At 33.0% G+C, this 21721-nt stretch overlaps 4 protein-coding genes and 1 non-coding gene across 7 annotated transcripts; 3 read left to right on the top strand and 2 right to left on the bottom strand.

Moving 5' to 3' along the window:
- Positions 1 to 1668: 1668 nt before the first annotated feature.
- SIRB (sirohydrochlorin ferrochelatase B) lies at positions 1669 to 6026 on the top strand. Of its 3 annotated transcripts, XM_079086280.1 has the most exons (8): positions 1669 to 1802; positions 2033 to 2123; positions 4676 to 4720; positions 4873 to 5072; positions 5207 to 5268; positions 5363 to 5473; positions 5563 to 5655; positions 5799 to 6026. In XM_079086280.1, exons 3-8 carry the CDS (start codon positions 4683 to 4685, stop codon positions 5898 to 5900), a joined length of 606 nt encoding a protein of 201 aa, XP_078942406.1. In that variant the 5' UTR covers positions 1669 to 1802; positions 2033 to 2123; positions 4676 to 4682; the 3' UTR covers positions 5901 to 6026. The 3 variants fall into 3 exon arrangements, with proteins under 3 accessions (XP_078942406.1, XP_078942405.1, XP_078942408.1); XM_079086279.1 differs by lacking the exon at positions 2033 to 2123 and having other exon boundaries at positions 1670 to 1802; XM_079086282.1 differs by lacking the exons at positions 1669 to 1802; positions 2033 to 2123 and having other exon boundaries at positions 4657 to 4720.
- Positions 2130 to 4568, top strand: LOC145167179 (pentatricopeptide repeat-containing protein At2g22070-like). The gene has a single exon (XM_079086278.1). The coding sequence runs from the start codon at positions 2175 to 2177 to the stop codon at positions 4368 to 4370; it is 2196 nt and encodes a 731-aa protein (XP_078942404.1). The 5' UTR covers positions 2130 to 2174; the 3' UTR covers positions 4371 to 4568.
- A 418-nt stretch (positions 6027 to 6444) lies between the features above and the next one.
- Positions 6445 to 10600, bottom strand: LOC145162941 (chaperone protein dnaJ C76, chloroplastic-like). Its single transcript, XM_079081911.1, has 6 exons — positions 10449 to 10600; positions 9059 to 9209; positions 7945 to 8137; positions 7357 to 7463; positions 6795 to 6993; positions 6445 to 6693 (listed from the first exon to the last, which is right to left on the bottom strand). The coding sequence occupies exons 1-6, from the start codon at positions 10547 to 10549 to the stop codon at positions 6569 to 6571; spliced, it is 876 nt and encodes a 291-aa protein (XP_078938037.1). The 5' UTR covers positions 10550 to 10600; the 3' UTR covers positions 6445 to 6568.
- A 338-nt stretch (positions 10601 to 10938) lies between these two features.
- Positions 10939 to 11011, top strand: TRNAV-UAC (transfer RNA valine (anticodon UAC)). Its single transcript has one exon. It is a non-coding gene; the product is annotated as a tRNA-Val (tRNA).
- A 235-nt stretch (positions 11012 to 11246) lies between these two features.
- LOC145167178 (polyribonucleotide nucleotidyltransferase) lies at positions 11247 to 20573 on the bottom strand. The gene is made up of 16 exons (XM_079086277.1): positions 20095 to 20573; positions 19850 to 20005; positions 19602 to 19772; positions 18912 to 19037; positions 18643 to 18804; positions 18435 to 18554; positions 17079 to 17216; positions 16839 to 17001; positions 15279 to 15404; positions 15083 to 15213; positions 13880 to 14099; positions 13725 to 13808; positions 13210 to 13289; positions 12976 to 13119; positions 12180 to 12881; positions 11247 to 11584 (listed from the first exon to the last, which is right to left on the bottom strand). The coding sequence occupies exons 1-16, from the start codon at positions 20446 to 20448 to the stop codon at positions 11480 to 11482; spliced, it is 2982 nt and encodes a 993-aa protein (XP_078942403.1). The 5' UTR covers positions 20449 to 20573; the 3' UTR covers positions 11247 to 11479.
- Between the last annotated feature and the right edge of the window lie 1148 nt (positions 20574 to 21721).

Below are 21721 nucleotides of genomic sequence, written 5' to 3'. Positions count from 1 at the left end.
ATACTTGGATCATGTAACTGCTATAATCATATGATATGATGGTTGTTTATGTACTTGTGTTTCAATGTGTATAATTATTGTGATATTGTGATTCTCGTTCCACCCCCGAACGTTTCCGCCATCCGATTTGGGGGTGTGACAGATGAACTTTGATAGCAGGTCATAAATCGTCGGGAGACTCACCTGCACACACACACACACATACATTCTTGTGTTTTTACATCCATAGCAAAAACCTTGAAACGAGTTCTCGATTTTCTTCTCTATTTTCCAAATCTGCAAAAAGAAAATAGAGACCAGCCCCCTTTCTTCCATGGATGAACCTTCATCAGCTTCGAGTTTCGAGTTCAGGTTGTTCAAACAACTTCAATGGAGGTCAATCTAATGTTTTATTTTCAATTTTTCTAGGGTTTTGTTCCAAGAACGAGAACAAACCAAGAACACACAGATTTCCAGATTTTCGATTTGGAACCCCACCGATTTCTTGTACGTTTTTCATGTAGCCATAGCTGGATTGAAGGTCGATATAATGTTGGAATGAAGTCATTCATAGTGTTCATAGCTTCGCCAGAAAATTCATACATTCGTTGAAAAATTAATACTTTTGCCAGAAAATTCATATATTCACCATAAAATTCATATATTGGCTGGAAAATTCAACTTGACCGGCTAAACCTATAATAGCCGGTCATAATAGTTTTTGTGAACATAAAAAACACTTGGGTTGTGGTGACTTGGTAAGGCATGTGGAAGATATGATGGATAACCTATTGACCCATGTTCAAATCCTGGCACCACTCAGCCCTTGTGGCCATGGAGGTTCGCCTGCAGTGACTCCAGGGCATAAGGCAAAGCCTCATGTTTGCAGCGGGGGATTAGTCGGTGCGCGAAAGCTGGCCCGGAAACCCTCGTTAGGGAAGTTCCCTTTCAAAAAAAAAATAAGTTCAATGATAAATAGTGTACAAAAAATGACCAAATGTGAACAAAAACGATAGTTCGTTGGAATTATTACCCAAATAGACATATTTTGGGGGTATTTTCCAAAATATAGACATAAAAAAGACCATTTCTACATATAAACATGCAATCCGCGGAGCTACCTCCGAGGGCTCCGCGGGGTTCCGAGAAACCGATGTGACAAAAAAAAAAACATAAAAAAAAGTTGAAGAATAATTCCACGGAAGGATGAACGTTGAAGAACAGTTCCACGAAGCTCTATTTTTTTTCCTTTTTTTTGTATTTTTTTGTCACATCGATTTTTCAGAGCATAAGTTCATTCCGCAAAACCCACGGAGGTTGCTCCGCGGATTGGATGTCTATATGTGGAAATAGCCTATTTTATGTCTGTAGTTTGGAAAATGCCCTCAAAATATGTTTATTTGGTCATAATCCTTAGTTCGTTAACCTTCCGAATCATTTTCTCTTATAAAGTACTCCCTTAAACTACGGAGAGTGGGGGTCGCTAAGTGGCTCGTTCAACCGTGCCACGCACCAAGGGGGTGCTAAGCCAAGTTTGCTCATTCAGTAGCGTGATGAGAATGAAAAGAAAGAAAGTGGAAAGAAGTGTTGTATTTTAGTGTTTGTATTTATTTATTTTTCTATTTTTTTCCCCCTCAATCAAACTTGTTATCGGTCTAAGTTTTTTTTGTACTAGACATGCCAAAATTAAATAAAAAATCTTATGTCCGCTCTCCACAGCTTAAGGTCGGTTGAAAAACAGTGTTTGAACTCTATATGGTGCCAAAATTGCCCACCCCTTCGTAAAGAAGTTCGGTCTAATCGCATAGTGTTCTTCTTAACAGGTATGGTTTCGATTTCTTATGTACTTCTTGTTATTTAGGGTTTGTTGTTCGACTTGGAAGAAAATGGGACATGCTACATCTTGATTTTAGAGGACCTTAGTCGGTTTTTGTGAATCGTTCGTATAGTTATTAAGATTAATAATGCGTTACGATGCTTTTTCGCTATGTCCATCGAGCTTGTTAATAAGTAGAACTTGTAATTTATGAATCTGTGGATACGTCTCTTGCAGTTTAATCGATTATCTTCAACCCACATCCAATATGTCATTCCAAAGATTTTGGATGCATCCATACCCCATTTTGACCTAAAGTGGATACCGGGTATGTTACATTTTGCACCAACACAACATCATTCAACTTGTGTGTTTCAAAATGGGGAGTATTTTCAAAAGTCTTTCTGTTATAAGAAATCCAATAAAAAGCTTTGTTGGCTTTATTGAAGCAAACATTTCAATCTTAAGACATTGTTCAAAACAACGTTTGATCACAGAAGGCCAAGTTCTCCATGGCCATTTGTACAAAATTGGCATTTCATCACATAGACATGTTGCAGTCAAATTACTCATCATGTATCTAGATTTCAGAAGATCATCTGAAGTTGATCAATTACTTAAAGACTATGAAGGGTTTGATATGATTGTTCACAATTGTTTGATATCTGCAAATGTCGATTGGGGGAACATAGATGAAGCCCGCAAGCTGTTTGATGAAATGCCTGAAAGAAACGAGGTTTCTTGGACTGCTTTAATTTCTGGGTATTTAAAATATGGTAGAGTGGATGAATCCATGTGGTTATTTCAAAGAAACCCTTTTCAGAATGTAATTTCTTGGACAGCTGCAATTAGTGGGGTGTTGTCAAATGGAATGCATTCAAAATCAATAGAACTCTTCTTGGAAATGTTAAGATCCGGGGTAAACCCTAATAATGTCACATTCGTTTCTATCATAAGAGCTTCTACTGAAATGGGGAACTTTTCATTAGGAATGACCCTTTTGAGTTTAGCTATTAAACTTGGATATGAAGATGATGTGTCCGTTTGTAATTCTTTAATAACATTCAGTTTAAGATTAGGAAAAATGGAAATGGCTCGTGGAGTCTTTGAAAGAATGAGGAAAAGAGATGTGATTTCTTGGACAGCAATCTTGGATATGTATGTTCAAATGGGAGATTTGGAAGAAGCTCGGAAGGTGTTTGATGAAATGCCTGAAAGAAATGAAGTTTCTTGGAGTGCTATGATCTCAAGATACGCCCAAAAAGGTTATGCAAAAGAAGCAATCAAACTATTTCGCCAAATGATTGAAAATGATATTGCCCCAAATTCCTCTTGTCTTTCTAGTGCTATTAATGCTTTAGCTAACCTTAAGGCATTACATTCAGGCAAAAACATTCATGCCCATGTCATGAAACTAGGAATGTCAAACGATGTTTTTGTTAGTAGTTCACTAGTTGACTTATATGGTTCATGTGGAAACACTGAAGATGGGCGTCCAGTGTTTGACAATATCAAGAACAAGAATGTTGTTTGTTGGAACAGTATGATTAGTGCCTATACCTCAAATGGAAATCTCGAAGAAGCTAAAAAGTTATTTGATCAAATACCCATGAAAAATATCGGATCATGGAATTCAATGGTGTCAGGATTCTTAGGAAACGAAGAATATGATAAAGTTTTAGAAGTTTTCAATGATATGCTACTTTTAGGTCAAACACCCGATGTCTCCACCATTTCTAGTGTCTTATGTGCTTGTGCAAACTTAACCTCATTAAACAAAGGAAAAAATCTCCATGGAAAGGCCTTAAAACTCGGGTTTCAACATGATGTATTCGTGAACACTGCTCTTGTTGACATGTATGCAAAATCGGGAGATATCGAAAACTCTAAGAGAGTTTTCAACAAAATGCATGAAAAGAATGAAGTTTCTTGGACTGCTATGATTCAAGGGTTAGCAGAGAACGGTTTTGGAGAAGAGAGTCTTGAAGTGTTTGAAAAAATGGAGAAGATGAGTTCCATTAAGCCAAATGAGCTTGTTTTGTTATCAATCTTGTTTGCTTGTTCTCATTGTGGACTTGTGAACAAGGGTCTTTACTACTTCAACTCAATGGAGAAATTATATATGATCATACCTAATGAGAGACATTACACGTGTGTCGTGGATATGTTGTCTAGATCAGGGAGAGTGAAAGAGGCGGAGGATTTGATCATGTCAATGCCATGTGAAGCAGAGGTGAGTGCATGGGGTGCTTTGTTGAGTGGGTGTAAAACATATGGTGAAGATAAGATAGCAGAGAGAGTGGGATTAAAGATTCAAGAAATGGTGGAACAGAAGTCATGTGGGTATGTGTTGTTATCGAATGTTTATGCTTCAAGTGGGAGGTGGAGTGAAGTTATGAAAACTAGGAATTTGATGAAGGAGAGAGGGTTGAAGAAGAGTGGAGGGTGTAGTTGGATTGAAGTGAGGAATGAGTTGCATTTGTTTTATTCACAAGATGGAACTCACATGGATTTGAATGATATCTATGTAATCTTGGAATTGTTGAAGTTTGATATGTTGATTCTTGAACATTGATTAAAATGTTGAATGGTTTTCCAAGCTTTTAGTAAATAGTTCTTCCATATTGTGGGAGTCATTTTTACAAGAAACAAAGGACATTTGATTTGATAGAATGAAACTAGTTTATGTTGATTTGAATTTCAAATTGCTCTTGAATCAATTGTGTTATATAAAATATAATTACATAATGTTATGAAAAGATCATCCATTATTCACCCTTAGCTTTTATTAAAAAGTCTTCTTTAAAAATGTTTCAGATAATTGAAATGGTAGTTGAGTTGAATTCTCTATGCACTTATTCATTCAATTTTATCAAATAGGTCAAAGATGAATTGCACTACACCATCCAATTTAAACATCAAAAGGTATTTCATTTCTCTATTACTTCACATTAACTTCAAATTCATCACTTTGAATCATGTTCTCAAGTCCAATTTTTGTTTGCTGTAATTAACGTTATTGACTAAATTTGTCGCATAGCATGAAATTGAAATGTATGTTTACGATTGATGATCAGTTTGTGCTTGAATTATGGGAATAAAAAAATCCCTACATCAACTAAATTTGGAAAGAAAGGAAACCCTAGATTGAGTTTACAAACAAGATCTTGTTTGGGAAATGGAAATGGTGGTGTTAGAAGTAATGGGATTGGAAAGAGAGATGGGGTGATTATTGTTGATCATGGGTCACGTAGAAAGGAGTCCAATCTTATGCTAAGTAAGTGATGTGTTTTCTTTCTCATCAAGTAAATGATGTTTTAAAAATATCTGGAAAAAAAAAATCATGGGAAACTTGAGGAAGTGTAAGGAACCTATAAATTGATGTATTTGTGGTGATTTGATGGGTTGCAGATGAATTTGTGGCAATGTTTATAGCGAAAACTGGGTACCCAATTGTTGAGCCTGCTCATATGGTACTTCTTTTGTTTTTTTTTCTAAGGTATAAATGTTTTTAATTGAAACTAATGAAAATTTTACTAAAAGTTTTATTTGGATATATAAAAATAGGAGCTAGCAAAACCATCAATACAAGACGCCTTTCACGCTTGTGTTGAAAAAGGTGCAAATCGTGTGATTGTAAGCCCTTTCTTCCTCTTCCCAGGGCGACACTGGCATCAGGTATACCAAATTTAACATCCTACTTTTATATTTTTTTATTCTTGACAAAATAATTTATTGATATAAATAAATAATTTTTTTTTTTTGAGGATATTCCTTCCTTAACTGCTGAAGCTGCAAAAGACTATCCAGATGTCTCATATTTGATAACTGCACCTCTTGGACTACATTCACTTCTTCTGGTACCAAATTACCAATATCTTCATTTTTTTTTTTTTTTTTTTTATTTTCTTGTATTTTAATTTTACTATTACTAAATAAACTGTCTGAATCTGAGTGAAATGACCATTTTACCCTTGTTATATTTCATTTTTGTTGTAAACAGGATGTAGTGGATGAGAGAATTAAACATTGCTTAAGCCATATTGCTGGAGATGCAGAGGAGTGTGCAGTTTGTGTGGGAACAGGAAAATGTCGTCTTCATTGATTTATATATTGAAAGAAAATCTATAAACAAAGTTTTAATTTTCAGGTAGAATAATTTTTTTTATTTGTATAAACACTCCAAGTCATCATAGTAAATAGAAACTTTCGTTATGAGTTCATTTTCTCATATGTTGTGTCATCATCCACCTTCTTTATGTCAGATTCCAAATAAACTTTATTTATGTGTCTTTTTATATTAATTGTTAAAACATTAGATTTTGTATAAATTTTGACAGTATTGTAACAAAACTGAAACTTGTGTTTCGAATATGTTGCCATGTCAGCAGCGATTTTCGCCATATCATTACTTCAACACATAACAAGTTAGAAATTAACTAATTTCTCAACAATGGAACAAAATAAAAAGTTGTTGAGGTACCTAGGTGGAAATTCTTTCGAATATTTACTGACATTTTCCCCTTAAAAACATCCAAGATTTGTTAAATATTTGGTTATAATTCAACTTCATGCGCTTGTGTTTTGTTTCATTTTGGAACAGCATAGGTGGCAAAGGAGATTTAACTCTTGATTCTTGAAGCAAAGTGTTGTATAAAACGATACTTCTGTTTACTTGTATACATTTTAAAAAGTTTCTTTATATATACATACATATATATTCATACATAATTATATATTTACATTTTAACTATAGTAACCTAAGTTTTTCATCTAAAAAGCCGATATTTTTTTCACCCACTCCCACAATCCCGAAAATTTCTCCATCTCCAATTTTAAGCTTGCACTTTCTCGAGCATGTGCCTGTGCTTCTGTTTCTTGTTCCACATCGCATCTTACTGTAAAAAAAATTTGCATCACACTTACAAGAAATATCATTAAAAATATTATAAAATAATACTCTTACCATTTTTGGAAAACAAAATAATAATAAAATTACCGTTTTTTTGTTGGGATTGAGATTGTTGCTGTTTTTGGAAGGTCTTGGCTGCCATGAAGACATTTTGAGGTCTTTCCCATCCTTGTCCAAATACACCATGGCCTTGTTTAGGTCGTGGGATGTTAAAGTATTCAAGTATTGCTAACTCTTCTCTTTCCACCCAATGGATGCAATTCATTGGGCATGAGTCCACTGCTACCTGTTTTTATAACTAAGTGTCTAAGTCTTTCCCTTTTAGCATCCTACATATTTTGCAAGAAATAGCAACATACTTCCTTTGGTTTGTTTATTGTAAAATCCTACTTTCATTTCTTCCTATTACAATACTTGATTTTTCAAAAAAATAATACTCTAAAAAGGAAATATTTGGAAGTACAGTGTTGTAGTTGGTAGAGTTTCAAAGTACAATTGCTTAAAAGAATAAAGATTGAAAGTACAATAATGTAAGTGGAATTTCGAAAGATAGATTATTATAGTATGATATCTATCGTAGTTTAAATGAAAGTGTGTTACTATTTCTTGCATTTAGCCATGTTATATTTACAAGTAGTTCTTTGGTTACCTCAATGCTAGTATCATCATCTCCAAATTGAACATTCACTCGAGCACATCCAATAATCTCATCCATTCTGAATGTATTATGGGCATTGTGCACACACTCTCTACAACCTGTTACAATTCAACATTTCAACTGTCATAACTGTAATTGTTGGCCCCACCCTAAAATGGTTTAAATGCAAGAAACAAAAACGTACTTTAATTTTTCCTATTACAAATTTTATTCTCAATACTTTACCTAACTATAGCAATGTCATTCAGATACAAAGCAATTTTCATTTCTATGATCGGGTGGATTTTTCAACGTACAATGTTATAATAAGAAAAAAAAAATGAAAGTGTAATGCTATAATTTAGCAGATTTTTCAAAGTAAAATGTGTTAATAAGAAAAATAATTGAATTAAATTGTTGTCGTAGAATGAAATGAAAGTAGGATGTGATAATAAACAAACAAATGGAAGTATGTTTCTATTTTCTTGCATCTAGCCTACCTTTTATCATGTGTTTTGAACTTAATGATGTTCAAATGTAATTTAAGATATTTATTGCAATTCTAGTTTAGGATATAATTTCATAGAGGAAAATTTTGACCTATGCAAGCTTTCTCATCGACAAAGAGTGCTTGAGGGCGAAACGGTCCATTCCACGAGCTATAACCCATGTCCAATGAATCTCCAACAAACCCGACCCTTACATGGCCAATTGAAGCATCATAATCTTTTCTTAAATAGTCTTTCATTAGCACATTATACGCTTCATTCAATAGAAGCGTATGTTCATGACCCTGAAAACATGACATGAAATTATGAATAATTTATTTTATTGGAAGGAGAGTCGTACTTTGATCAATAGATATCTACCAAACTTGACCACTTCATAAAGTTTTATTATGTATATGTCAAAGGAATTAGGAATTGAAGGATTTTAAATATGAAGGAATTGAATTATGTCATGTGTTTAATTAGATGTAAATGAAATAGAATTCGTGAGCCGAGAGGAGATTATATGTAAAATGCTTGGGTTAAGAGGGTATTTTTGTAATTTTCACAAAGGAAAATGTTGGGAGTTGAATTATGTTGGTTTTCCATCGGTCAAAGGATTTTGTGAATTCCAACAATAACACAATTCAATTCCATACTCATTTGCAACCGAACACGGGAATTAAATGAAATTGAATTTTATTCCAATCAAATCCCACGTAGTCCAGCAAACCAAATGACATTTAGTTTTTTTTTTTTTTTTTTTTTTGATAAATACTAGATGTGACAATTTCGAGCCATTTAGTATGCTTTTAAAAAATTTTGAAATCGGTTAAACATGTCATCAATGAAAGTGTATCTAAGTGATTACAACAATTGATTTATTTCAAAAAGTATATTACTTTTCCAACAATATTGGTTCTTTTTAGTCATATTTATTACATTAATAATTTTGATAAATATGTACTAGGTGTGTGTACAGGCTGATTTAGAAAAAAATGTTAAATTGTAAATAATAAGTATTTTTTTAAAGTAAAATTTTGAAATAAAAAAGGAAAGAAAAATATTTATTGCAATTTACTATCACATTCATTACATTTAATACTTTACATATATAAGTATAACTATTATATGGCTTTTTAATTTTAAAAATTGAAAAAAAAAACAGAAATTGACATGTGGATATTATTTATAGTAGATGTGAAAGAGAGAAAGATGGAGGGGACCTGTTGGCCTGCAATATCAGGGTGGTATTTCTTTTGTAGTTTTCTGTAGGATTCTTTTATTTCTTTAAAATTGGAGTCTACAGATACGCCAAGCAACTCGTAATGATTCCCACCATTTCTTCGTGTCTCAACAGGATTTCGCATACAACATCTGCTCATCAATATAAATAGTTTTATTTAATTTTAATTTTTTTTACAAAATCAATCTTTAAATAACAACCAAATGTCTCATAATCCTGTAAATAAAGTATTCTAGTGAAAATGGACTAGACAAGATTTATATGACGTGTTTAGAAAACCTAGTTGATAGTTGACAGTTAGAAGTTGTAGCTTTTATTTGTATAAAAATGTTCAACAAAAGTAACTGCTAGCTTTTAGATATGTAAAATTATATAAAACTGAAAAACTAAAAGTTTCCAAAATCTACTTGAAGTAGTTAAACAAAATGAAACTTTTGTTTAATTCGAGTTTTTTTTTCTTAAAAGTTAGCTACAGAAAACATCCATAGTGTTATTTTCCATGACCAAACCAGATAAATATGGTATTTATGTCTTTTTTTACATAGGCGGGATCTTAGCATGGGCGAAGCCATATGAGAGCCAGGGTGGTCCAAGGCCCACCCTCAAATTTTCAATTTTTTTATATTATTAATTTGTTAATATATACAATTTTGTGCAAATATTGGCATAGAAGTTCTTTAGCTCAACTGGTAGAACGTTCTTTCCATCTTCAAGATACTTAGGTTCGATCCCAATTGTCGAGCAAATTTTTAAATATGCTAATGCATTTAATTCCCCTTCATTTACATCATTACTCCAACTTACAGTTTTAGCCACTTATTTACACTTTCATTTTCACAATGTAACACATCTTCTAATTCTTTAAAAAATCAACTTTAGAAATTTATATATTTTGCCCCTCATTTTTTATAAAATTTTATTTTTCTAGTTTTAATTAATTTAGTTACTTTTTAAGTTTTCTCATGTTACAACTTACTCCCTTAAATTTTTTTTCTTCTATAAAAAAAAGTTGTATTTAGAGGGGCCCAATTTTAGTTTTCGCACAGGCCTTCAAAATTGATGTACTCTCTCTCTCTCTATATATATATATATATATATATATATATATATATATATATATATATATATATATATATATATATATATATGTGTGTATATGTGTCCTGGATCTTAGGAAGTCCTTGTGTCCTATTTCTTGGGAAAAAAATATAACATTTTGTTGTCCCTATTAGCATCAGTATTTAGTACAAAGTGCTTTTTGATATCGGTATAATAAATACATAAAATCCCGATAAATAAGGGATGAACATATGTACAAATATAAATACAAAATATAATCCACTATAATATGAATACCAGTTTGAAGGTACCTTGAGACAGGGAATTTTGGACGATTGAATCCATGGCGGTGATGAGTGGTTATGACCGGATTCAACACCTCCGGCAGCCGGAATATTGGGAAAGCCGACATATCTCTTTTCTTTTTTATATTAAAATGAAATGTAAGGTTTTTGTGGGCAGATGTATATATAAATTATGAAGGGATAATGATAATTTCAAGTCTAGTGAATGAGAATATTCAAACATGAAGATATTTTTTTAAAGATATTTTTAGTGCACTTTTTGTTGACGTGGCCTTCATTGTCATCATCGTCGGTACAAAACACAAATACACTCATAAGACGCAATCTTTATGGATTTAGATTTGAATTTTTTTAAAAACATTAAATACAAATCATGTTGGATTAGCCATTTTTAATTCCAGTTTGAGCTGGAGTAACTTAGCTAAATTAGGCTGTTTACAGTCTCAGTCTCTTTTGAATTATTATGAGTTAGCTAATAGTCACAGCCAAACAAATTGTTGCTGTGGTGTAGTGGTTATCACGTCAGTTTTACACACTGAAGGTCTCCAGTTCGATCCTGGGCAGCAACAAATCATTTTTTGCCCCTTTTTTCACTCAAAATATGTTTCCTTGTGTAAGGTTAATTTTTTTTTTTTTTTACAATACCATTTGTAAGATTCATCTTAAGTTTGTTGATGTATTAATACTTTTTATGGTTATTACTAATTATACATAAAAAGTATTTAAACGTATTAGTTTGTAATTTATTAAAAAAAAAAGTCAACAATTAAATTATTAATGAGAAAATCCTAAAAAGAGATCAACAATTTGAATAGGTTAAATTTATTGGGACAACTTACAAAAGGTATCATGAACAATTGATCATAGGAACCCATAAAGCTCTACCTCAAATTATAACAATTTTTCAAAGTAAAAATAAGAGATCAACAATTCGGTCTCTTGCATTTAACTCCATACACTATTCTACAAAACCCATTATAGATAATATAATATTAATTATCTATAAAAAAAAATCAACCAATCTTCATGTCATCACTCTAATCATCCTGTACAATTGACATTACAGGAATACCCTTGCTGTTAAAGCTTGTACATTGTACTCGTACCTCACTGCCTACTTCAAAATCCTGCTTCCCACCACCCTGTAACATCAACCATCAAGGTTAAAACCGTAATTACACACTCTCCACAAACATGTATAATTTTATCGAAACCAATAAACAACGAGACATTTCACAATTGCATAGTCAAATTAAAGAGGAAACTGAAAGCCTCTGTGTGTAAAAATAAAAAAATAAAAAAAACTACCCAATTATAGATTTTTCAAAGCAAAAACTATGGATCCCACCACATCACTTAAAAGACCTCAAAAGAAAAGCTTGCTAAAGCTACTCCAATAGTTTTTATTTTTATTTTTCAAGAGCTTTTTGATTTGAAAGAGAACTTATATTATAAGAGCTCCAACATGAATCATGGTCCCACCACATCACTTAAAAGAGCTCAAGAGAAGAGCTTGCTAACTAGCAAGTGTCTCGAAAAAGCTCCTCCAATAGCTTTTTTTTATTTTTCAAGAGCTTTTTGATTCAAAAGAGAACTTGTATTATAAGAGCTCCTATTGTGGATTGCAAGAGAACTTGTATTATAAGAGCTCCTATTGTGGATTGCTCTTATAAGAATATAACTAAATGAAAGTAGAATGTTATTTCTTGCAACTAACATATGATTTGTGACACATACCTCAAACCGATACATCCCATTAATTCCACCACCCAAATCCAATACTAATCCACGTGCACGTACTTGAACAATCTTTGCAGTTACTTTCGTTCCAAGTTTCAGCTTTTTTGCATCAATTGAAGTCTCCTCTACTTTCGATTCTCTATCTTTAAAAAAATCAGAAATATCCACTACATTTGTAAACGCATGTTTATGTTTATCATCATCTTCCTCTTCTTCTTCAGAGCTTGTATAATTAGAACCACTATTTGTTCTTTTCTCCGTTAGTAGAAACGGTTTTCCCCCTTTAGTTTTTTTAGATCCCGAATCACAACCTAATTCATCCTCATTACTTGAAGACTTTAAACTCTTGGGTTTTTGAGAAGAAGATTTTGGCTTTGAAACACGTGGCAATTTGCTGTTATGTTTGACACTCGAAATCAAAGTAGACAATTTCTCCTCCTCATCACACTCCACAGCGCTTCGGATCACAATCGGTGACGTGGCGGAATATGATGTGGAATTCTGGGGTTCTTGCTGACGTGGCGGAGAATCCTCGACTTGTTTTGATAAATCCGAGGATGTTTTAATCGGATCGGGTTTTTTGGTCTTTTGAGGTAAAGTGGCTTTTAGAGAGAGTTTTATGTTGCCACGGAGATCCTGCCCGATACACATTAAAGAAAGTTGCTGCCCGACTGAAATCACATCTGAAATTTTGGATATCTGAAAAATATATTTTTTTTTTAATTTATATTTTCAATAATGTTACTATTACTAAAGTCTAAAAATATAAATAAAGAGAGAAGAAAAAGATAACCGGTTCATGAGATAATTCAGACACATGTAAGAGGCCATGTTGTCCACCATTGAACTCTACAAAAGCTCCATACTCTTTTATTGAAGTTATAATCCCTTTGTAAACACCTCCTACTTCAATTGCTCTCCCAATTATTAAATCAACCTGAAAGATCATATTATACATTTGTGGGTTGTCCTTGTCCCTAAATAAATGCAAAATTACTTTACTACCCTTGAGCTTTTTGTCAAGTACCTTTTCTTGCACTTTTTCCATTACGGATTGATTCTTTGCGACTATAGTTAGGGCTCCATCACTCACAGACATCCGAGCACCTGCAAGAAATACAAACCAATTTTTATTATAGCCAACATACGAAAGTCTAGGGACTAAACCTGCAAACATGGCAATATATAAAAGTTGAAGGGGTGGAAATTGTCGTTGTTCAAATTTGAGGGGGTAAAACTGACATTTTACAATGTAAAGGGGGTGGAAAGTGTCATTCTATAAAGTAAAGGGGTGGAAAGTGCCGATCTACAAATTAAGGGAGAAGAAATTGCCAATGTATGAAAATCTAGGGACCAAATCTGTCAACATAAAAATTTTTTGTGGCCAAAGTATTAAATAATAAAATAGATTTGTGGCCAAAGTGTGAAAGAAGAAACTTTTGTGGCCAAATTATGAAAATACAGAAGTATACTATTCATAAGAGTGTTGCTTTTCATTATATATAATAATAAAAAGAAACATTTTTTAAATCTAATGCAGACCTGTTTCTTCTTCAATTTTCATCTTCAAGGCGCCAAGTGGTCCAATCAATCGGCGTAAATCATCGTTGCTATATTTTAAGGTAACTACAAAACACATAATATTATTAGTTAATAGTTAAAATGGAAATTATTATAATAATAGTTGATAATAATACCTAATCTTGGAGAATTTTTTCCATCTTGAACACGTGCTGCATTTATTTCTTGCTCCATATGGTCAAGGATTTGGAGTCTCCCTTTATATGCGGGTCCCAGTGACTCACAAATAATATCAAGAGGAATTCCAGCAGGTTTTATGTCCAATTGGATTGCTGTAATTCCATTTCGGGTCCCTGCAATTTTAAAATCCATGTCCCCAAGATGATCTTCCAGACCCTAAAGATGAACCAAATAATTTTGTTATTAAGAGATTTGGATTCGTTTTGTTCTCAATAACAAAGATGAAAAAGAGTAAATTACAAATTTGGCCCTTTGGTTTACTGTTTTTTGGGTTTAGTACAAGGGCAAAATGGTCATTTTAAACAAACTAACAGCTGAGTAGTTGTATTAAATGAACAAGATGAAACCATGTGGAAAATTTTGAAAAAAATGGAACTTGGACTAAACATGTCAATTTAAGTATAACATAGGGATCAAATTTGTAATTTACTTCGATAAAAATGTGAAAAGCTAACGACCTAGGGACCAAAACTGAAACAAAATGAGACCACAGGGACAGAAATTTAACAAAAACGAAATTTGGACTAAACCTGTCATTTTGAGTATACTATAAGGACAGCATTTTGTAATTGAAGCAAAGGGAAAATTCCATAAAAACCACTGTAGTTTGGATTTTTTTGGGTTTAACCACTGAAATAATTTTTTTTTTCCTATTTTAACTATTGAGAGTTTGCTTTTATTTTCAGAAAAACCACTACATAAAACTTTGAATTCTATAAAAACCACGAGAGTTTGAAAATTGTTTGGTTTAACCACTTGAAGAAAATTTTCTTTTCAAGTTAACCATCAAAAGTTCGATTTAAAAAAAAAAAAAAAAAACATTTTTCACCTAAAAAGTATTATTCTATTTGTTATTTGCAACTGACTAATGGAAAAAACATTGTGTTTTTCCTTTAAAAAAAAAATAGTAGTATAAAGTTTCAGTGGTTAAGCCAAAAAAAAGTCCAAACTACAATTTTTATACAATTTGGCCTTAATCAAATTAAAATGTTAAACATGACTTCCCAGGGAACAAAAGTGTAACAAAACCATAAAATAAGGATGAAAATTGCAAAAAGATTCCTTTTCGGGGTCTAAACCAAACAAAAAGTAAGCACAGGGACCAAATACGTAATTTAGTTATATAAAAAAAAACTGACCAAAATATCAGTTAGTATACGATACTCATTAACAGTGCCAGTTGATGGATCAACTTCAGTAACAAGGCCTACTGAAAGCCCTGCAACATGTTCCTGTAAAGGGATGCCAGCATCCATTAAAGCCATACTACCTGCATCATCAATAAAGTTAAAATGACATTTTTACCCTCAGGTGGAAATAAAATTACATATATACCTCCACAGACAGTTGCCATTGATGTTGAACCATCAGAGCTCATGACTTCAGAATTGATACGAACAGTATATGGAAAGTCAAGTTCAGGAGGCAATACAGCAACAAGAGCCTTTTCAGCTAAAGTGCCTACAAAAAGATTCCAAAGTATATAATTCTATTTACTTCTTTAACATAATTAATTGTTAGGAGAGATTTTTAAAGTTGTTGAAAATATTATGACTCATGAAAGACACATTAAAAAACATCTATTTCAAATAAAATACAAGAAAAAGATTGAAAGTATGATATGCTATAAATGGGTATAATAATTTTCTAAGGTACAATGTCTAAATAACAAAAAGGGTTAATCTCATAAAAGAAAAGACCTTATATTTTGTGTTTTTTTTCCAGATTAAATCTTCACTTTATTTTTTTCATTTTTTCCGATTTGGACCTTTTAGTCATTTTTCTCCAAAAAAAAGTTGTAAAATGTGAGGATTTCTTCAGGAAACACTAAAAAAGTTGAGGGTTTATGTGGAAACATTTAGAAGGTTGAGGGTTTTTTTCGTAAAAATGAAAACATATAAGGTCTTTTTCATGAAAAAAAATAAAGATGAGGTTTAATCCGGAAAAAAACACAAAATATAAGGTCTTTTATTAGATTAACCCTAACAAAAATGATTGAAAGTACAACGATATAATTAAGTGGATTTTTCAACGTACAATGTCTAAATTAGAGCAAATGACATAAAAGCCCTTAAATTTGGCAGAAATATGCGGATTTACCCTTCTACGTATTTACGTTCATTAAAGTCAGAGCTTCGCAACTTTTTTTCCAATTTTACCCTTTTGCGTAATTTAGGTTCATCAAAGCTCTTATGTTTGGAAGAAATATTCGGTTTTACCAGGTAAACCTGCAAAAAGGGTAAATTTGAAAAAAAAAAAATCGCAATCCTCCGGCTTTAATGAACCTAAAATACGCAAAAGAGTAAATCTGCACATTTCTATCAAACTTAAGGGCGTTTATGTCATTTTCCCTCTAAGTAAGAATTTTTTTTTTGGAGGTGACATGTTGTAATGAAAAGAAAATGAAAGTAGGATGCTATTACTATATATTATATTATAATACACAAGAGTACATTACACGAATGGTCCCTATGGTTTGGGGTAATTTGCACGTTTGGTCCCTAACTTATTTTTTTAACTCGAAAGGTCCCTACAGTTTGTTTTTGTTGCGCGTTTGGTCCCTATCTTACCTAAAAAGACTATTTTGCCCTTGATTTTTTAATTTATTTAAATAAACACAAACCCAACCCCACTTCCAGCTCCCTTTACCTTACCTTACCTACCCCACATTATTTAAATTTAAATAAATTAAAAAATCAATGGCTAAATAGTCTTTTTAGGTAAGACAGGGACCAAACGCGCAACAAAAACAAACAGCAGGGACCTTTCGAGTTAAAAAAATAAGTTAGGGACCAAACGTGCAAATTACCCCAAACCATAGGGACCATTCGTGTAATTTACTCAACACACAAATAAACAAAAGTAGATTGCTATTTCTTAACAATAATAACTCACCATGTCCAACTTCACGACGATTTAATCCAGTTCTTTTCCCAACTTCATTAATACAGAAAGGTGGAAAATTGTAGTGAAGCATAAACCGCTTAGTTGGGGGGCCCACAATTGAATCCAAACGTTGTGCGTCCCCAGGGGCACCAAGGGTAACTGTACATAAAACCTAAAAAAAAAAAAAAAAACATATTTTATTTCTCCATAAATGAAATTATAATATTATAAATTTATTTAATAACCTACCTGTGTATCTCCACGTGAAAATAAAGCTGACCCATGCAATCCAGGTAAACTGCCAGCTTCACAATACAAAGGCCTGACCTCATCCAGACGCCTTCCATCAAGCCTAAACCCTTCTGTAATAATCCTTTTGCGTATAATCTGATAAAAATTATTGGGTTAAATGCATAAATGTTAAAATAGCAATGTACTTTCATTGATTTCTTTGTTATTAGTTGTTGTAATAAAAGACGAGTGAGTTACAGAAATGATCCCTGTGGTATGCAAAATCGCAAGTTTAGTCCAATTTTTTAGGGTTACATTTCGCTGCGGATTTAGTCTCTCCTAATAGATGTCAAATTGTTGTGAAATGACTTTTATACCCCTATTGGCCTATTATATCCAAAGGATGTGGATGTTTCGGATTGGGGGTGCATTTTTTGAATAAAAAGAAAAAGAGAAAACAGGGGTAAAATGGTCATTTTACACATATTCAACGTCCTACTTAGTTGTCCTAATAAAAAACGGGTAAATAACAGAAATGGTCCTTGTGGTTTGCAAAAAATCGCAAGTTTAGTCCAAATTCTGAAGTATGCATTTTATTGCAGATTTAGTCTCTCCTAAATGGATGTTAAATCGTTGTGAAATGACTTTTATACCCCTATTGTATCCTTCTGTTATTTTTTATTATGTATTATTAGTATTATTCTTACTATTATTGTTGTTATTCAAAAAGTAAATTATAAAATTTCACATGTTGGTGTTTAAGGTGGGGGTGGATCGGGGGCGCATTTTTCGAATAAAAAGAAAATGAGAAAACAGGGGTAAAATGGTCATTTTACACATATTCAACGTCCTACTTTGTTGTCCTAATAAAAGACGAGTATATTACAGAAATGGTCCCTGTGGTATGCACAAAATCGCAAGCTCAGTCCAACTTTTGAAGTTTGCATTTCGTTGCAGATTTAGTCTCTCCTAAATGGATGTGAAATGACCTTTATACCCCCATTTTATCCTTCTGTTATTTTTTATTATGTATTATTAGTATTATTCTTACTGTTATTGTTGTTATTAAAAAAAAGAATATTATAAAATTTCAAATGATGTGGCTGGGTTGGGTTGGGGCGCATTTTTTGAATAATAAGAAAAGGAGAAAACAGGGGTAAAATTGTCATTTTACATTTACACATCAAACGTTCTACTTTTGACGGATCCGCAACAGAATGGAAACTTACGGACAACATTGAGACAATTTCAAGAATTGGACTGAACTTGAAATTTCACGCATACTACAGGGACCACTTCTGTAATTTACTCATAAAAAGATTGTTTAGAAGAAAGCATTAAGAAGTACGATTTGATAGGCATATAAAAAGGCACCTGCTTTCGCACTGTATCAACTGTTTTTGATAAAACTTTTAAGCTTTCTTCATCACCTTCTTCCTCTAAAATACCTTTCACATTTTGTGCAATTTTATCTAAGGCTTCTCCACGTTCAAACTACAAGCAATCAAAAGAAAAAAAAATTAATTAATTAAAATAATAGATGCTTACACAAAATATGACATACCATATAAACTCAATGTACCTTTCCATAAGAAGGATCTGTAAAAACAGCTTCAATGGGCGTTTCAGTCAAATCACGGATTTTATTCATTGTTCTTTCTGACACCAATGATAATTTATATTCTTTTTTCTGTTTCCCTGCTTTTTCAGCAAGTCTTAACTGAGGTTCGATGAATTTAACTGCCTGTATGTATAATCAAAAGCTACCTCATTTAGACTCTTGAAAAGTACTTTCTTGATTTTTATGAAAATATTAACCAAGATTTTTATGAATTATGACTTATAACTTACCTCAGGATGTGCAAACCTAAATGCAGCTTCAAGGTCTTTTTCGGAAATTTCACTTGCTTGTACATCTAACATCAAAGTCTTGTCTTTTGTGCAGGCGTATACAAGGTTGAGATCACTTAGATTAAGCTGCATCAAATCCGTTGTAGAAAACAATGAGATATAGGGTATTCAGTATTGCAATTTTTACAAAAATCAAACCATTTATAGCATTGTACTTTGAAAACACAATCTTTTTCTTATTAAGAAACTGTATTTTGAAATTTTTATCCAACTAAAGCAGTGAAAATTGCTGTATATTTGGATGATATTGCTATAATTGTGTAGATTTTTCAAAATACAATGTTGTAAATAGGAAGAAATGTGAAATGTAAGTAGGATGCTATAGTAAACAACTAAACAGAAGTATGTTAATGTTGCTTTTTCTTGCATTTAACCCTTTGATATATTTAGTGAGCAAATTGGAATCGATAGCAAGAATCATTCAACTTTCAAAAGTCGTTAATATAACCATTTAGCCAAAACAATCAATTTTGAGAAGCACAATGGTTTTAATAACGATATTTATAGTCCAATGACTAAATAAGAAATAAAGTAAAAGACAAAGGTATGTTGCTATTTATTGCAATTTGATGTATACAAGATGGATATAGTAGTTTCTAACAGTGAGGAGGAGGAGAAGAAGATTACTACCTCATCCATGGTTGGATTTACAACAAGATGCCCATCAATCCTTCCTACACGAATCATTCCAATGGGGCCACCCCATGGTATATCTGATAACATAAGAGCAGCAGAAGTGGCATTAGCTGCCATTACATCTGGATCTTGCTTCCCATCTGAAGAAAGCACACTAGCCATCACCTATACAAACACTGGATGAGAAAGCATGCAAACAGCTACAAATGGTGAAAGAGTTGAAAAACGAACAGGTGACATACCTGAACCTCATGGTAAAACCCAGCTGGAAAGAGTGGCCGAATAGGGCGATCAATTAGCCGACCACATAGAAGTTCTCGCTCTTTTGGAGCACCTTCTCTTCGCATATATGTGCCTGGAATCACTCCTTGAGCAAACTGTTTCTCTTGATAATCGACCTAAATCAGAAATTAAAATGAAAGCCTCGGTCAAAAAGTTATACAATTCAAAAAATGAATAGAATCGAAATGGAAGGAGATATACGTACAGTGAGAGGCAAAAAATCGCGGACACCATCGCCTTTAGATGAGCAAACTGTGGAGAGCACTTTAGTATCGTCGATGCCTAATACAACTGCACCATTGGCGAACCTCGCGATCTTCCCTGTTTCAAACGTGAGTAGGCGTGATCCAATTTCGAATTCTTCTTTGAATACTTCAAGGACTTTGGTTCTGGAAACGGGAATTTCTGTATCTGCCGGCGAAGGGGAAGTGGAAGTTGACGTCGTGAAGCTGAGGCGGCTGGTGGTGATTGGACGACGGATATATGATCTTCGGCATCGGATACTGTAGAGTAGAGAAGAGACGAGGTGGTTTTTTCTGGTTATCGCCACCGAAGCCATGGCGAAAGTAAAGGTGAACCTTTGAGAGGTTTAGTGATAGAGGGTTTAGGGTTTAAGATTTTTAGCGCCAGGGGAGGCCGATGCTTGACCGGAAACAAAGTGGGCACATGGCTTCTGTTGCTCGGATTTCTTTGTAAACCCTTGTAAAATAGGTTCTGATTCTTACAGTAAAAATATAGAATTAATTTTTACTATTTTAGTAGATTTAATATTTAATTTTTATTAAATAATTTATGTAAATTTTGAAATCTGAATAGCTACGACTATTTTAGTATATTTAATTTTTATTAAATAATTATGTAATTTTGAAATCTAAATGACTACGTAACTATGGATGCAAACGAACCGAGTTATTTGGGTTCGGCTCGTTAAAATTTTGAAACAAACCGAGTCATAACGAGCCCAAATTCAAGCCTAGAATAAAACTCATTTAATAAACGAGTCTAATCTCAAGCCTGCATGTGAGGACTTCTTTAAGCTCGCGGACTTAAATAAGTTTTTGTATAATATATTTTTATTTTATATATTATTATATATTAATAAAATATGAAAAATAACGAGCAGATCCTGATTTTAATGAGCATCACGGACGAACAAGCATTAGCGAGCAGATCCCGAGCTTCATATATGCTTCACGAGTCGAGTTCGTTCTCGAGCTCGATTGTATAACTTTAAACGGGTATGGCTCGACTAGTGTCAAGGCTCGTTTACGTCTCTATACATAACCAAATGTATATTGTTTTGGTCAAAAAATAATCGAACAAAAATATACCAAAGTGTATGAGAGGTTGTGATGTTCAGTATAAAACAAGTATGAAATATAACTCAAAGCAACACAATTCGTTTACAAAGAAAACTCTTGATACTTGCTAGGATCTCTGACATAAAACCTTGGCAGGTGATAACGATCACCTGTGTTGATGATTTTATTGATTGAAATGAATAATTACAGAGAAAATAGAATGAGTATGAGTACAAGTGATTCTGTTGTATCCAAAAAAATCATGTGTTGTGTGTGACAACCCGGAAAATTTTTACTTTTAAAGCCCAGTCAATCAACTCAACTGAGTGTCAGACTCATTGGTAATGAGTTCTAGCCCGGTTAAAGGTCATTCTAAGGAGTTTTAAGCATAGTACACTTAAGGAATAAGTGTTAGAATGTACCTGCTAGAGACACTGTCCAAGAAATCGAGCCTTAACCTTCTCTTAGAGAGTTCACGGCCACAACACTTGAGTTTACGGTCGTAAACTCAAGGTGGGCCGTAAACTCCCC

The sequence above is a fragment of the Lactuca virosa genome, chromosome 3 (genome assembly GCF_052849685.1).
Source record: "Lactuca virosa cultivar CGN04683 chromosome 3, Lactuca_virosa_CGN04683_v6, whole genome shotgun sequence".
NCBI classification, from domain to species: Eukaryota; Viridiplantae; Streptophyta; class Magnoliopsida; order Asterales; family Asteraceae; genus Lactuca; species Lactuca virosa.
This window is presented reverse-complemented; position numbering and strand designations above follow the sequence as displayed.